This window comes from Stegostoma tigrinum, chromosome 26, assembly GCF_030684315.1.
Source record: "Stegostoma tigrinum isolate sSteTig4 chromosome 26, sSteTig4.hap1, whole genome shotgun sequence".
In the NCBI taxonomy this organism is placed as follows: Eukaryota; Metazoa; Chordata; class Chondrichthyes; order Orectolobiformes; family Stegostomatidae; genus Stegostoma; species Stegostoma tigrinum.
In genome coordinates this window covers 7,709,848-7,727,472 of record NC_081379.1, presented here as the reverse complement: position 1 = coordinate 7,727,472, position 17,625 = coordinate 7,709,848, and the positions used below count along the sequence as shown (strand labels likewise).

Sequence of the window (17,625 nt, the reverse complement as noted above, 5' to 3'; positions counted from 1 at the left end):
CGGCCTTTTTTGGGCATTAGGTCATACTCCAATGTAAGTAGATCCCGCCAATGGTCCACTAGTTCTTATTTTGATTCATTCAGGTTTGGTAAGTTAATGTCAGTATTTATAAACCGTTATAAAACTACTAAAACGAAATGAAGGTTTTTACCTGTCTGCAGTCATCACCAACTTTAAAAATGGCAGCCTGCCAACATATCCTTTCAGAATCATCATTCTCTGTACTGTCATCAGTGTCATCAGAACAGGACCGAAGACCTGGAAATCATATTCATTATTCTTCACTGTAATAACATGTCACTTCAATGTTTAACTCATACGGTTAAAGCACAGAAATGATGTAGAAGATTGATTTATTTGGGCATTTAAGTTTGAAGATGATTAGAACACACCAAAGCTTTTGCTTACCCTTCTAGAAGATGCTGCCTTTTGATGCAAAATTTTTCCCACAGTCACTAACAGCTCAGCTACCTTAGCTTTTAGGCTATGCACTGTGCGACTGTGGGGAGCAACATGGGCCAGCTAATCTGGTACTCACTCAGTACTTATTCACAAAGCCTCACTCAGAGTGTATGGCCAATTCATCAAGAGGATGTTCTTGTTACCCTTGGTGTACAGGTGGTCGTATTCTTTAACATCAAGTATAGTGAGAAGTTACATCTATGGCATAGTGGTTTCCACAAAACTGATTGGTTTTTTTTAGTAACTGAATGAAAGGAGGAGCTGATGGTGATTGAATAGGCTTATTCCATGGAGGAGCTTGGTTATACAAAGAACCTGCTTTTGTGCAACACATTTAGAATTAAAAATGGCTTGTTACATCTTACAGAGGATCAGATACTGAGGCACAACAACGGAAACAAAGCTAAATTATATACTCAGTATTGAAAGAGACCAATTGCTCAAGTTTGCTATTTTGCAATTTTTTTGTAATCTCAGAAGCTATCCAAGTTGGAAAATGTTTAGTTCTATCATTGCTTAGTTATACTGAACTGTAATCACCACTAATTTAACACCAACCGAGTGTCAGGGAGCGAAAATTTGAGGAATGTCTGCATTTGGCCGCTTTATTTCAACAAAAATCTATCTACTAAAACACAACTTCCATTCCCCCTACCTTAAGCAGAGAAAAGGTGACCTGTATTAATCTTTGGGCAGGTAACTGTAGGGCACAACTGCAATGCAGGATTGAGTGAGTGTTCAATAGCACAGCCACTGTCTTTCAGATTATATCTTGAATTCTTGCACTATCCTGTTTCAGATTTAATTCAAAGAATGGTAAGTAATTCCCCCAGTGTGTCCTGATGAGTATCTTGCCCTCAACCTTGGCTGCCCAGAGGAGAGAATCTGCCTTTGATCTTGTCATTTGAAGAAGTTTGTGAAATGGTTTACAGTCATCAAATTTCAAAGCAGTTAATAAACATGAGGGATGGAGGGACATTCCTGTGAAACAAAGTACAGCTCATTGTTTTCTTAAAAAAATACAAAACTGGGAGGGAATATCTGGGCTGGTTGTTATCCCACTCCTGGATTCCTCCAAGTAAATAATAGCCCAGCTCATAGGATTCTTCTATTGGAATTAGTTAGTGGATGATGGGCAATAGTGGCCCTGAGGGATCTGCATATTAATTCCCTGGGAAAATGCACAATCCCGGGTTCCGATAAATTATAACTTTCACCTTCTGTCCTGCAAGTCAGGACCGTGCAGTGATACGTCAGGGATTGCAAAGAGTTTATTGGCTCAGGTAGAGCCGATGTCCATTTTTAATGTGTTAATTACTATGTTTAAAAATAATGTGTGCTTCAATTGAACAAAGATCCCAAATGGTACTCATTTAACAAAAACAAAGTTGCTGGAAAAGCTCAGCAGGTCCGGCAGCATCTGTGAAGGAAAAAACAAAGTTACCATTTTGGGTCCGGTGACCCTTCCTCAGAACTCATTGAAAGTTTCTGAAGATGAATTATGCTACTATAAATAAAAACCAGATAATGCTTTAAAGAAGCCACATCCGATTGACGGGTTGAATGGCCTCCTTTGTCAAAGTATCACTCTATGAAAACCATTTCCAAGCTAATCAACAAAAATGAAAACAGAATCTTATCTCTGTATACACCCTTCAATTATACCCCTGATTACCTGAACTTAGTGACACGGTTGACTAGACATGAACAAGAAATCTTTAATGTCAGCAGATTTCACACCAAACGGAATGTAAAATAACCAGAATACAATTGGTTTTACTGACCTTCCCTTTCCAACTCAGATACACCACACCGTTTTACTTTAAACTTTGCCAGGTAGGGAGCTTTTGCAGCACTGTGCAACAAGAAATAAATGCATAGACATGTATGAGTATGCAAAGGATTTTTAAAAAAGTGCTAACTTTCTCAGCCTCTATTTACAGGAAATACCGAAATTAAACTAAAATGCAATTAAGGTATTTCATAACATTATTAATTATTGAACATGACAAGGCCATCTACAGTACTAAGTATTTAAGGAGGTGACTGAATGGACTTCCATGACTCAAATCAAATGCACCTCTGCATGGGAGTTCCTGACTTGTAGTCAATGTCCAAAACAATAGCTTCTGGATTACTGGGAAGGTAACAACCTGAAACCAAAAAGAAAACAGACCAATGTTTCAGTGTTCTTCTCCTCATTATCGTAGATATTTCTAAAATCATTTTGTTCAGAGTTTCTGTTACACACTTCTGGAACAGGTACAGCTTGAGCCTGGGCCTGTTGGCTCAGAGGTATGCCTACTGCCGCTATGCCATTACAGCCCATTCGCTTTAATGTAAAAATAGCTGAGAACAATACAGTTTTCTAAAGAAAAGACTCTCAAATTGCAAACCATTAAAGATATGGAAACATTTACAAAATGACAACTGATACGACACTGGTATTTGAAATGTCCCAAGAAAGGTACATTCTCTTACCAGGCTGGACTTTAACCTCAGATAAGGCCTTCAGACAAGCTTTCTTCCTTTCTTCACCTTTAGGATATGGCCTGAAAGAGGAAGGGAAGCATTCTGAGTAATCCAATGTTCTTTCAGTTTACTACTTTTCTGATAAGACATAGCCAAAGATTATTTATTTGTAATTAAGACAGAATAACAGCGATATGATAGCACTGGACTAGTAATCCTGAGGACTGAATAGTTGCAATAGGGACAAATCCCACCACAGCAGCTGGTGAAATGTGATTCAATGAATTAACGTGGAACGGGCACCTAATCTTGGTTATGGTGAACACAAAACAATTATCGACTGTTGTTAAAAACTATGAACGTCATTCATGAAAGAAACTCTGCCGACCTCATGCGGAAAGACACAAGGACTATGCAGGATGGGAAATAAACGTAGGCCTTGACAATAATACCAACATCCCATGAAAGAACAAATAAAAAAAGACGGCATTTATATTGCAAACTTAGTTTCAGAAAATCCTTTCAGCTCTGCACTCCTGCACAGCTGAAAATGCAAATTGGGTAGTAAGGCAAAAACTGAGATGAAATGGAGACCATTTCTTTCAGGGACCCGTGCATCTTCACTGATAGTCAGTCTCCACATTCTAATTTTGTGCAGTGTCAGTATCGAACAGAATTAATTGTGGAATTTTAGGTAAATATTCACAATTTCTCAAAGCAAGTGTCTGATCGATAAAAATTTAATTCATAAAGGAGGGACAAATATAGTGGCTAAAATAAAGAAAGAGTTAAAGCTTTAACTTCTAATTAGAGATTCGGACATGGATGCACTTAGAAACAGCACCGTAATGAAACCAAGCTAATCATAATGAAGCAACTGGGAATTACTTCATAAGTAAACAAGGTGAACAAATTACTCCACTTCAGTAAAACGTGTCCCATGGAATTAAATGTCAGCTCTCGATTGCCTTCACTTTTTTTTGCCTTCAGAAAGTGTTTTAAAAATATTTCTTAAAAACACGCAATGTACGCTTGCAATTTTCTTTCATTGCGGAATTTACAGCTTTAAAATAAGCACTTAAAATATTGGCGTGTCTCCACTTCACGAAGATCAATTTCTAAACAGTACGTGAATTGTTTCAGCAACTGATGATTGCACTGAAAGTCACACAATTAAAAAGACGACTCTTCATTTCAAAGTCACAAATATTTCTAGTTTAGAATATATTAAACATTGCTTTATTTAAAACTTCATCACATTGTACTAGACTGTCTTTATTCTGGAAGGGAAAAAAATTTGGTTGTTGATGTATGAGGGGTGGTGTTGGAAACCGCTAAAGCTTGTATTTATATAGCATCTCAAAATATAGTAAAATTTACCAATTACTTCACTTGCGCTATCAAATAAAATTGAAAGGATTATATGTAGAAATGACTAACAACATGGTCAAAGAGACACATTTTAAAGAACACTTTAAAAGGAAAGGAGAAGCAGCAGCAGCAGCTTAGGGAGGAAAATTCATAGTATTTGCCCCAGGCAGTTAAAGACATCGCCACCAATGATAGGATAAAATCAGAGATGGGTAATTGACCCTGGTAATTGCATCAGAGATCTCTGATGGCTGAAGGGCTGGAGAAAGTTACTGGAGATGTGGAGATATTAAAAAATGAAGGGATTTGAAAATAAGGATAAAAATGCATTGCTGGATGATGAACCAAATGTAGGGCAGTAAGCTCAGAGATAAGAGAACGGGACAAGGCATGAGTTGGAACTCATGCATTACTGCCAAAGGATCAATGAATGGGAGGGGGGAAAGCAGGAATCTTGCAGGTGGAGGTGTTCTAATGTATCTACTGCTTTTGTCCTTCTAACCGATAGTGGTTATGGGGTTTGGAAGGTGTAGTCTACAGAGCTTTGGTGATGGAGAGAGTGAGTGTGTGGGGATGTGATGTCAATCAAGTGGGTGCTTTGTCCTGGATGGTATCAAGTTTCTGAGTGTCGTTGGAGCTTCACTCATCCAGACAAGTGGGTAGTGTTCCACCATACTCCTCACTTGCGCCTTGTAGATTGAACAAAGAACAGTCCAGCACAGGAACAGACCCTTTGGCCTACCATGTCTGTGCCAACCATCATACCCTACTCCCATGTCCCTGCACGTGGTCCACATCTCTCCATTCCCTGCCTGTTCATGTGTCTGCCTAAATGCCTGTTAAATGTTACTATCGCATCTGCTTCAATCAACTCCCCTGGAATCGCCCCTTCCAGACAACTGCCACCCTGTGTAAAAAAAGAAACCTGCCTCACTCATCTCTTTTAAACTTGCCCCCTCTCGCCTTAAACCTATGCCCTCGAGTACTTGACATTTTTATCCTGGGAAAAAGACTCCAACTATCCCACCCTAACCTCACCCCTCACAAAGTGATATACTTCTACCGGTTCACTCCTCTGCTTCCGACACTCTAATGAAAACAATCCAAGTTTGTCCAAGATAACAAAGTGTGGGGCTGGATGAACACAGCAGGCCCAGCGGCATCTCAGGAGCACAAAAGCTGACGTTTCGCGAAGGGTCTAGGCCCGAAACGTCAGCTTTTGTGCTCCTGAGATGCTGCTGCGTTCATCCAGCCCCACACTTTGTTATCTTGGATTCTCCAGCATCTGCTGTTCCCATTATCACTGACCCCAAGTTTGTCCAACCTCTCCTTTTACCTAATCACTCAAATCCAGGTAACATCCTGGTAAACCTCTTCTGGCACTCTCTCCAAAGCCCCTACGTTCTTCCTTTAGTGTGGCAGCCAGAACTACACACAAAACTCCAAAAGCTTTCATGTCCTTCGCAAATTTACTAATCAGACCACCTACATTTTTATCCAAATAATTTATAAATATCATAAACAAGAGTTCCCAGTACTATTCCTTGTGGAATGCTACCAATCACAAACCCCGGTCAGAAAAATATCCTCATCTACTCTCTGTATTCTATGACCAATTTTGTATCACTGGGGATCCCATGTAACTTAAATGTGACCACGTGATGTTGGACGGGCTTTGGGCAGTAAGGAGGTGAATTACTCACCGCAGGATTCCTAGCCTTTGGCCGGCTGTTTTTGCCACAGTATTTATATGACTCGCCCAGTTCAGTTTCTGGTCAACAGCAACCTCCAGGTTGTTGACAGTAGAAAATTCAGTGATGGCGATATCACTGAATGACAATGGATGATGGTCAGGTTCTTGCTTGTTGGAGATGGTCATTACCTCGCACTTGTGCAGTGTGAATTTTACTTGCTATTTGTCAGCCTAAAGTCTGAATACCGTCTAGATCTTGTTGCCTTTGAGCACAGGCTGCTTCAGTATCTCAAGAGTGATGAATGGCGAACATTGTGCAATTATCAACAAACATTCCCTTATGACAGGGGGAAAGTCGTTGAATTGGGTGAAGATGGTTGGGCCAAGGACGCGACCATAAGGGACTCCTGCAGAGATAGAGTCTGACTTTTAACTACAATAGCAATCTTCCTCTTTGTCAGGTAGAATTCCAACCAGCAGAGAGATTTCCCAGATTCCAATTCACTCCAGTCTTGCTAGGGCTCCTCAATGCCTCGCTCAGTCAAAAGCAACTTTATTATCAAGGGTGTAATGAGTCAGGAGCTAAGTAGATCTGACAGAACCCCAATTGGGCATCATTGAGCAGGTTTTTGGTGAGCAGGTGCTGCTTGATAGTACTGTTGGTGACACCTTCTATCACTTTACTGATGAGGCAGCACAAATTGGCTGGGTTAGATTTTTCCTGCTTTCGTGTACAGGACATGTCTGGGCAATTTTTCACATGGTCAGACAATTGCCGCTATTGTAACTGTACTGGAACATCTTCTCTTGGGGTGCAGTAAGTTCTGGACCACCCAGCATCTTCAGCGCTGTTGCTGGAATTTTGTCAGGGTTCTTCTCCAAAGGAAAAAAAGCACTAACTTCTTCAAATAATCATCATTATTAATGTTCTTCATCCCTAAACCTGTAGCTGTGAATCATTTCCACATGGTCTCCAACACCTTCACATTATTCCTGAAGTGTGGTGCCCAGAACAATACTCCCAATGAAGCTGAACTTATGTCCTACGTAAGTTCACCATAACCTCCTAACTCTCGTGTTCTATGCCTCCATTATTAAAGCCTTGGATAATAAATGCTAACATTCAAAAATTTATTTATATCATTCTTTAATACAGGAAAATGTCTCAAGGCACAACATAAGGTTATCACTAAAAAAACCCTTAGCGCTGAGCCTCATTAAGATATTAGGTGACCAAAAGCCTGATCAACGAAGTTGGTTTTAAGGACGATCTTAAAGGAGCAGAGAGGCCAATGGGTTTAAGGAAGGAATTCCAGAGCTGGGGCCCTTGGTAGCAGAAAGCATGGTCAGTAGCGGAGAAGCAGTTAAAAATCAAGCGTTTAAAGGGGCAAGAATTGGAACACTGCGGATATCTCAGTTGGTCATGGTGCGAAGGAGATTGCAGAGATAGGAGAGGACCAGGCCACAGTGATGTTCAAATATAAGGATGAAAATTCTAAAATCAAGGTACTAGGAAAGGGTTTCTCAGGGTTGAAAAGTTAATGGTTCCATTTTGGCAATTGCACCTGGCACCAGACAGGTTCCAATATTTGCTTGTGCCTTTACAAGAAAAAACCTAAATGCATGAAAAAAAAATGCTTGGTCCTTCCCAAGCTCAAACAAATGTATAAAATATTCAAATAATAGATCAAGGTTTTGCAGAGAGACCGTGACGGGTAGCCCAGGTTATCGTGTGTGCTTTTAAACAATGGAAGAACCTGAAAAATCAACACCGTTTCTTTTCAATCACAGTCATTGCAACATCATGGTGTCATAGGCACAGTGAAGTTGCATGTGCTTGCCTGTCTGTTCTTTTTGCAGAAGCTAAGTGTAAAATAAAGAATTTTTTTTTAAAAAAGCTCTCTTGGCTGATGGACAGGAAAATGAAATGTGGACAAAAGAATTCCATCATCTTTGTGCAACCAAAGTGCTTTCTGTTGATTGGTAAGGGCAAGAGAACAGTTATCATACCAATTTTCAAAATAACATGAGAGTTCATCATCTTACTTGATGATAGCAGAAACATTGGTGATTTTGTTGAAGAAGTCATACTCTCGCTGGTAGAAATCTTTAGCTGGGCCTGATAACGAACCAGTGATTTCTTCTATCAGTTGTTCCAGTAACTCACCAATATCAGCTGCCAACAAAACAAACAAAGAAACACCCAGTTGCTTTCTCATTGAGAAATCTGCCAATTCAGCAATCAAATGGGACTTGCTCCAGCCTGAAGCCAGATGAGATTTACCAGAGTTAGTAAGCTATATAATTTGTGTAAGGCAGGATTACTTCACAAACATAAACCCATTGACACTGTTCTTTGCTTTGATCTCTCCACTTTCATAGGCCTGCTGGCATTGTAAACCCATTCAGAGGTACAAAAAAATACAAGCAGCCACCATTTTTTTTCCAAGCTACTGTCAAACATCGTTCTTCAACCTGCCCACCAGTTGTTGGCGTTGTCTATTGTAAAACACACCTTTTCATTTTCAGATGTTTTTCTTCATTTTCCCACCCCACCTAGACATTATAATAGAGATTTTACAATGATATCATGCAGCTAATCATGCAAGGAACTGCACAGTCTACCATTCTAGTCTGCGACAAGCTTATAGAGCAACAACCTGTGCCCAATGGGTTACTCAGCTGGCCAAACACAATTTGTGTCTGTAACCCAATACTGAATCAAATTGATGATCTGATCAACTGGCATTATGCCCATGACTTTTAAGAGCTCAGAAAAGTCCTACAAGGCAAAACGGTCACATTTTTTAGCGCTTTTACAGAATAACAAAGTCTTTTCTAGACAACAGACAACGGATTGCATTTGTGGTATGAATGAAAGCAAGTACATATCTAAAAGAAAGAAAAGCATCAAATTTTTCACTGTCCCTGATTTGCAAACTCTTATGAAAGTGTAATGACAGTATAGATCACTCCAAAAAAATGAAATAGATCAAGATTTTTACCATCAGTGTGACAGGACAGAGATGCAACCTTTGACAGTTTTGGTTGGCATAAATGTTTGGATTTGAAGAAACATAACAGGACCTGAAGTATGCAATTTAAATCTGTCTCTGGCTTTTACTCCAATAGCTTGCTTTACAAAGTAGCACTGGGGATTCAAACCCTTTTATGAATAACGATTACAAAAAGGTATTACTCGACCAGCTCTAAACTCTACCTGCCAGCAGGTCTGACTGACTTGGTTACTAAGGGTGAAAGAGGGACCCAGGTTGCTTTAATGGGAAAGAGACACAAGACTTTCATACCTGTAAACAATGGTCAGGGCAGTTGTGTTGACGGTGCATAGACTATTAGTCTCCTCATCCCAGGTAGATGTTAGAAATATCAGATTTTATAAAGTTATACTTTAACATGAATAGGGGTACATGAATAGGGAGGGGAGAGAGAGATACGTATCCAAAAAAATGGCAGGTTTGTTTTTAGATTAATTAGGGCCTGATGGTTGGCAGAGGCTTGGAGGGCTGAAGGGCATGTCCCTGTACTGTACCTTTTCATTTGTTCATTTTCATTACATTTCATTTAACCTACATAACTCCAGCATAGAATGAAGTTGGGAATCTAGAAGATAGCTGTAGCATTTCTACCTGAATACAAGGTAGATGGAAATGGGTTTTGAGGGGAGGGGAAGTACCCAGTGAAAACTACTGTAGGGTTGGGTTAAATGTTTTCCTGAAATATCTGAATCACTCGATCTCGTGTACAGTTCAATCTACAAGAGGCTGCCAACCACCACATTAGATGTGGGTAACAGTCTATCCTCAGTTCAACCAGAGTCAATGCATGCGGATTTAAATGAGGCCTGAAGATTAGCCTTACTTTCGCTAGAGGTATAAATTCTCCCATTTGTCCCCTACTGTGTAAATCAGTTCTGAGATTAGATGTCATCTGCCTGGACAATGGCAGGAGTGTGTGTGCACGCGTGCATGCATAGGAGGCTTTTAGTTGCTTTAGAAGTTGGCAATAAACTTTCTTGTAGCTTTGAATAAAACCTGTCCATAGGCAACTCATTCTATGTTGCTTTTAATCTGTTGTTTCCTACAGTTTAAAAAAAAGTCTGAGCAGTTTAAAAGTCTTGTCATGTGATCCTTTCAGTTAAGAAAGCAAAACAGACCCATTAAACAAATATTGCAGCGTAAGTGAAAACAAAGTGCTGGAGAAATTCACCAGGTCTGGCAGCACTTCGAGAGAGGGGAACTTTACTTAATGCTTCGATTCTGAAGAAAATTCACACTGAATTCAGAAAGTTAACTGTTTCCTTTCCACAGATGCTGCCGGACTTGCTGAGTTTCTCTAGCACATTGTGTTGTTTATTTTTGATCTCCGGCATGCACAGTATTTCACTTTTGTTTAAATATTTCAGCAGTTTTTCTTTTAACATGGACTTGCTGTAGTCAAAACAGTTCAATCACAAAAGCTTGCTATCACCTTCTCGAGAGAAAAAGGTAAAGACAGAAAATCCTGGCCAGATTAATGACACTCACAACCCCAAGCATAGGCAGAACTAACAGAGGAACATCAATTACACAGCTGGTTAAGGAATGGGACAATGAACAAAGGTCTATTGTCCTTCATACAATACAGTGGTCTAAATACTTACGGTCCTTATGGCTGCCTTCTTCATCAGTGTATATATTGGTTTTCATGTTCCAAATAAACTGATGACCTAAAAGCTGAGACTTGGCTGCTGCGCATAAGATATACTCTCTCACATATCCCATCTAGAATATATTGTAAAATAACACTGGGTTAATAGAGCTAACACATGAAAATTTAACAGTCTAGAGGTAAGTAGTATTCATAGTTCTTCCAGCTGGCATAATAGTCCGAAAATACACTTGTTGCAGGTTCAAAAGCTCCAAGGATCTCTTCTAGAAGACAAAATAGAGGATAGAAACAGGATTGCCCCAGATGTAGCTGAATGCCAGATGTCACACAGTAGTTGAAGACAAGCTAAGAGGATGTGTAAGCCTGGTACACTGTACTAGCAGATCTCATGGCAGAAGGAGCTACACACAGCAGGTGATTCTTTAACATGTACATGCAAGACCAAATATCAATGCTCATTAAAAAGGAAGTTGTTTGGTCCACCAGTCATTTATATGAATATGTCTGTGATTTGAAAAAAAATAGCTGCAGCTGGAATTCCGAATTGTTCCTGGCAAGCTTCCAAGAATTTTACAGGACCCCCAAAGGCCAAACATTGCAGCAAGTACAAATGAGAATTTAAGTTCCAAAGCAAGTCTTCTCAGGATTCAGCTTGCAATATGATTTAGTTTAGCAGAATGAGAGTTGATCGTACTGATATGTATGTGATCTTGAGGGAACTGAATAGCATGGATACCATGAGGATAATTCCTCGTTAGGGAAACTGAAACTAGGAGACAGTTTAAGAAAAAGAGATCTTCTTTTAGGACAGAGACGAGAAGATTTTTTTTCCCCACTTGCCAATTTATTAGAGTGTGGCATGCTCTTCTCCAGAAGGTAGTGAGGCAGTGTCTTTATATTTATTTAAGGCTGAGTTAAACAGATTTTGATGGACAGGGAGGGAAGGGGCTGTAAGAAGCAGACTGTAAAGTGGAGCCGAGATCAAAACCACCTCAACCATGAACTTATTAAAACGAGGAACAAGCTGGAAGGGACAAATAGCCTACTCTTGCTCCAAAGTCCTTTCTTCCTATTTTCAGCACAGCCTGTCCACTGTGGCTTAGGATTCAATATTTGACTAGGTTCCTTGATACTTCCATAACATGAACATAATATGGGAGTGGTGAAAAATTTAAAAGAGAAAACAAATCCACTTTTCAGATTGTACCCTGTCGACAGCAATTATATTTTTCAAAAGCAAATGCAACAAATCAAACAATGTTGCATCGAAAGAAAATTTGGAGAAATGCACAAGTCTTCGCATTAGAATGGAAAAGTCATTCTTTCCAAGAAAAATACGCCAAAGGCCTTCTGAGGAAGGGTCACCGGACCCGAAATGTTAACTCTGTTTTTCCTTCGTAGATGCTGCCAGGCCTGAATTTTACCAGCAACTTTGCTTTTGTTCCATGAATTTCTGAACCTTTAAGTTCAGTAGATAGTAAACCAAATGACAGTGTGAAGTAGCAAAGTCCTTTCTTGTCTGCCTTTAAACAAATAAAGTGAATGCGTACTCTACCTTATCATATCGGAGAGCTTGAACAATTTGCGGAATGTAGAACAGAATTGCATCCTGTGTGAGGAAATAAGGAGAAGGTAGTGATTAGCAGATCAGTCAAAACACACACCCCACAAGTAGATGGTTTTCTCCAATATCTTCAAATAAAAAATTTACAATCTTCCCAAAATTCTTTTCATTCCTTTTTTTTTCCTGCCGCACGTGATTCTAGCCAACCGACAAAAAAAAGCCAGATGTTGGGAGTTTGCAGCAGGGTCTGTCAGCATCTCTATAGAGAAATTAGGGATTCCCACTTCAGCTGGAAATGTCCCCACAGAGAAGGAACTGGAAGGTAAGCAACGTCTGAATACTGGTGATACCTGAGTGCAGTAAATGGACTAATAACAGGTAAAAGTAAGCATCACGTATTGTGAATTTTACTTCAAAAAGGCAGTTAGTTAATGGCGTGGGAATATACTTTCTTCTAAAAATACGGTCAGATGCAAGATTTATCTATCATACAGTGAAAAGATTTCAATTTCCCAGGATCTGTTTGCAGTTTCAAGTTTAAAAAAAATTAACAGACCAAAGAAGTGATTTTCACGTAAGCACCTTGCAATTAGACTTTAATGTTGCATTTTACCATTAAACAAAACACAAGGAACTGTGGATGCTGGAAATCTGAAACAAAAAATTTACTATCTTCCAACAATTTCTTTAATTCATTTCTTAAAATGCTTTATTCATTCACAGGATGAGGGTGTCTCTGGTTAGGTAGCATTTATTGCCCATCCCTAAGGGTAGTTAAGAGTGAACCACATTACTCTGGAATCGGGTGTAGGCCAGGCCAGGGAAGGATGATAATTTCCTTCCCTAAAGGGCAGTAGTGAACCAGATGGGTTTTTCAGACAATCGACATTGGATTCATGGTCATCATTAGATTCTTAATTTACTGAATTCAAGTTCCACCATCTGCCATAGCAGCATTCGAACCTGGGCCCCAGAACGTTATCAGGGTCTCCGGATTAACAAGCCAGTGATAATATCATTAGGCCAATACCTCCCCCACGTTGCATATGATTGCAGCCAAGCAACAAAAATAAAAAAGCAGGAAATTCTAAACAAGGACCACTGGGCTCAAAATGTTGACTGCGCTTTCTTCCCACACATGTCGCTAGAACTGCTGAGTTTCTCCAATAATTTCTGTTTCTGTTTGCATTTTGTCATGTTCCTAGTCAAAGCCTCTCAAATAGAGTTCAATGTGCAGCCTCAGTGATACATCAATAAAACTAAAATGCAATGAGGAGGAATGTCCGCCGTTGTTCTGAGGGCTCACTTATGCAGAGAAATAAGACCCTGAGGTTAAGCATCAACATGTCCCAAGGATGACAACTGTCAGCATTGTCTGCATGGAGAGGTGAAAGGGCAAGGTTGGGTGCACTGGCACTGAAGGACGGGTCTGCAAATACTACAATCTACTTTGTAAAGGATCAGTGACAATATATAACTCTCAGAATACCAACTGTTCAAGAAAATCTCAAGGTGGATAGCCACAATTTCAATACTTGATGAACGAAATGAATGTAGGAATATCTGTTCTTAGGTTGGAGGTAGTGCTCTAACTACTATGCCAAAATTGAAACACAATCATTTAAGATGTAATCTACACAAAACAAACTCTGGTAGTTATGTTGTATCCATCACACTTAGAGTGCCACACTTGCTGATGACCTGATTCGCAACAAAAAACAAATTACTGTACTAGACTGCCAAATGTACAAAACATTACCAACTTTTCTTCCTTGATGAGCTGGAGAACACGTTTATAATAATTAGAATGACCTGAAAAACAGCTACAGAACACAAGTATGGTAGTTCCTGGAAGTGTGTATAACATGCAAGACTTTTCATACGTTCAATACCACATTCTGAGTACTTAATTTATAAACTACTGGATTCTTACCGGAGGAAATGAACGCAGCACTTTTACAGCATACTGTGCAGTCAGTGGATGTGGTGGATACAAACTTGAAAAGTAAGAGAGGGCAGTTGGTGGATCTGTAGGTGCCCAACATAAAATATGGCTCAGCTCTGGGGCATCGGCATCAATGGTATGCAAAGTGACCAGATGCTACAAAACAAGGACACCAAGACTGGCTATCAACAAACATACAAAAACTTATTTCAAAGATTAACCAATTGAAAAGTAAGTTACAAGTTTAACAGATCATGTTACAGTTTTAGCAACTGCCATGTACACAAATTATTTCATCAAGACAGTTCAAAATATAATGTGAATGCAGCACAAAAAAACTACTACTCACTTGTTTTACATATTATTTTGATCCTTGTGCTTATTTTCTTCTGTTTCTTCTAGAAATGTGCATTTCCAAATACACTCTTTACCCCTCCTACACAGGTTACCGACCTGTTTCTCACTCATCCCACTCAGCCATCAATGACTACTCTTCCCTTGCAATGAAAAGTTCCACCACCTTATCACATTTTCACTCCTTTCACAAACTTAATAACGTTGCTTTAACTAGGCTCCAACCTACACCAACGACTTAACATCTGTTTTTCGTTCCATTGATATATTGGTATGCAAGGAGTTCATTTGAAACACAAGCTATTTTGAGAAAACATGCTAGAAAAAGATCACACTGCTAACTACAGAGTGGGAAACAGGAGAAAATGACAGGGTCACTTCCTTCTGGAACGTTTTAATCTCCAGTCTGGCATTCTTCTGCACTCTAAGTCATAATTTGCTGCAATGCAAGATTTAACAGCGTCTACTCTTAGTTGGACTTCCTTTACATGTTTTAGGTTTTCAATCTTTTAGCTGACAGGTTACTTTCTGCGAGAGGTGATAGCGTCACAGTGAGGGGTAACTGGACATCTGCGACCAGCGTTAATGGAATAAATAACTAATCTGCTTCAATAATCAGGTTAAAGGTTTTTGAAATAAATATCACAAAGACATAAAGGAATGACAGAGTGTGTGCATTCAATGTCAAAACAGAGTTACAGAGATGTAAAGGGAATAAAAGAAAAAAGCATTGAGAGCAGGAACAAATTATAAAATATAAAGTAAAAAAATAAACATTCAAATGTCTATATTTATACATTTCTCCAGTAATTAAGAGCTGAAGAAGTGAGACTTCGTAATCATAATACGTTAACTTTTTCCAGAACTACAGAAATTGCTGGCTGTAATTAACACTTTGACATTAAAAAGGTACTGAGACTGAAACAGAAAGTTAGTTTTTGTTACGGTGAGTGTAGTTTACATCTATTCTACAAACACAGCAACCTTACAACTAATACCCATCCACGGTGAGGCAGACAGCAAAGTGCCAATTTCACAAAACGCATGGTGGAACACAATAACATGAACAGTAATGTCGGAGTTATGTGGGTTTAATCATCTGCTATGCCCTTTATACCTAAATAACCTTAAACGGCTTCAGCTTCACCATTATTTTGGCAGCAAATCAACTAATAGCTACCAACAGCTATTTCATTTAAGTTATTTCACCCAGTGGCTCATAGTCTTAACTTTACCATAAAACTTCATAGTATTGTAACTGACCAATTGATGCACAATCGTACACAAAGTAAAGCAACTCAATCTAATCCCTACTTCCTGTTCTCTCCCCATATGCTTTAAATGTCAGTCCAGTTTTGTCATCCAGTAGAACAGCACTTATATTACTACAAGGGGTGATTAATATATCATGCTGTACTAAGAAATTTCTCCTAAAGCCTCTCGTAAACTTTGAGTGACGATTTTAAATTGTTACTAAAGTAGGTCACACTTGATAGGGCAGTTAGTCTTTTCCTCACCATTGTTTTTGTCACACTCTAACGTTAGAAATCAACTTCTCTATATTCAGTCCAACAAATTATTTCATTGTAAAAACTGCGATTAAATCCCCTCTTTGTGCTTTTAAGATTTTGTGGGAACAGTATTAGCCATATTCAAGATAATTTTGCTGACAGTTTTAGAGTTGAAGGGTAACAAGACTGTAAAAGGGCCAGCCCTCCAAGCATTCCAGTGGGTGTATGAATTATCTTTTCATTACATTACAGTCACATATGCTGATACAAGGGTGTGTTGCTCATGCCTATGGCATCTCTGCTTTGTTTTGTTGGCCAATCTCCCTAATTGAGCAGATGTCTGGCAGAGTTTACTCATGCAAGCAGTTGTACATTTTGCCAAAGGCAAAAGGTGTCATAGCTTTGTTCATGTTTTTTTGCATGATGTGATGCATGGAGGCTTATCTAAAATTACACAGAACTTCAAGCACGGAAACAGGCCATTTGGCCTAACCAGCCCATGCTGGAATTTATGTTCCATTTGTCTGCTGCAGTCTTCCCTTGCTTACATTTATCAGCGCAACTCTCAATTCATTTCTAGTGCACACATTTGGCTAGTTGCTCCTTAAGTGCAAGGTCAATCACCTGAAGAACTTCCTATGGTAGTGAGTACCACAATCTCATCGCCCTTTGAGAAATAATAATTTTCTGATTCTCCTACTTGATTTATTGGTGACTCTCTTACACAATGTCTCTGGTATGTTCCTCCATACAAGTGGAAACATTTCCTCTATATCCACTCTATCAACACCTTCCGTAATTTTAAAGAACACTATGATATCAGACTGCAGCGTTCTTTTTCTCTTTAAAAACAGTGAAGCTTGTTCATCCTTTTTTGATAATGTTTTCCTTTTTCAGCACAAACTCTGAAAGCTTGTGTTTTCAAATAAACCCGTTGGACTATAACCTGGTGCTGTGTGATTTCTTACCTTGTGCACCCCAATCCAACACTAGCACCTCCACATCTTTGATAATGCAGCAATGCCTTTGCTTTTTCTGCTCCGGTTTCTTTTCAAATGTATGAATGCAATCCGTCAAGCCCAGGGGTTTTTACCTCGAGTTTATTTAGTTTATTTAATACATCCCTTTCTCATTTTAGTGCATTTGTCTCATTACTTATCTGATTATCCAGTATCATAGCCACCTGTCCTATTTGCATGGTAAATAGTGAAATGAAATTATCATCTCTCTATTGTTACCTGTTATATTACCCTGTCCATTTATTTAGTTTTCTCATCCCAGAGCTTTAGGGCAATTGCTTATGAAGTTTAAATCTACAGTCTCATTAATTTGTATGCATTTCAAACTGAAAATTACAGCAGATGTTAGTGCTTTGATTTGATTTTTACCGAGTTTTTCAGAATCTCAGGATACCCTGAAGTGTTTCACAGTTAATGAAGTACTGTTTTTTTTGGGGGGGAGGGGGAAAGAGTCACATTTGTGTTTGAAAAATGCAGCAGTCAATCAGCACTCAATTTTCACAATTAATAATATAATTATGATCTGATAATCTGTTTTAGTGATGTTGCTGAGGAATAAATACTGG

At 39.1% G+C, this 17,625-nt stretch overlaps 1 protein-coding gene across 3 annotated transcripts in view; it reads right to left on the bottom strand.

Annotated features, from left to right (window-relative positions):
• pi4kab (phosphatidylinositol 4-kinase, catalytic, alpha b) overlaps window positions 1-17,625 on the bottom strand; it is a 152,600-nt gene that overhangs the window by 11,671 nt on the left and 123,304 nt on the right. For 2 of the 3 annotated variants that reach the window (XM_059654935.1, XM_059654936.1), the window contains 8 exons: window positions 14,164-14,331; window positions 12,222-12,275; window positions 10,659-10,779; window positions 8,045-8,174; window positions 2,944-3,014; window positions 2,543-2,615; window positions 2,247-2,317; window positions 152-258 (listed from right to left, as the gene is read on the bottom strand). In XM_059654935.1, the coding sequence (XP_059510918.1) occupies window positions 152-258; window positions 2,247-2,317; window positions 2,543-2,615; window positions 2,944-3,014; window positions 8,045-8,174; window positions 10,659-10,779; window positions 12,222-12,275; window positions 14,164-14,331 (795 nt within the window). Of the gene's footprint in view, window positions 1-151; window positions 259-2,246; window positions 2,318-2,542; window positions 2,616-2,943; window positions 3,015-8,044; window positions 8,175-10,658; window positions 10,780-12,221; window positions 12,276-14,163; window positions 14,332-17,625 lie in introns of those variants that run through there. The other variant, XM_059654937.1, reaches the window with a different exon arrangement.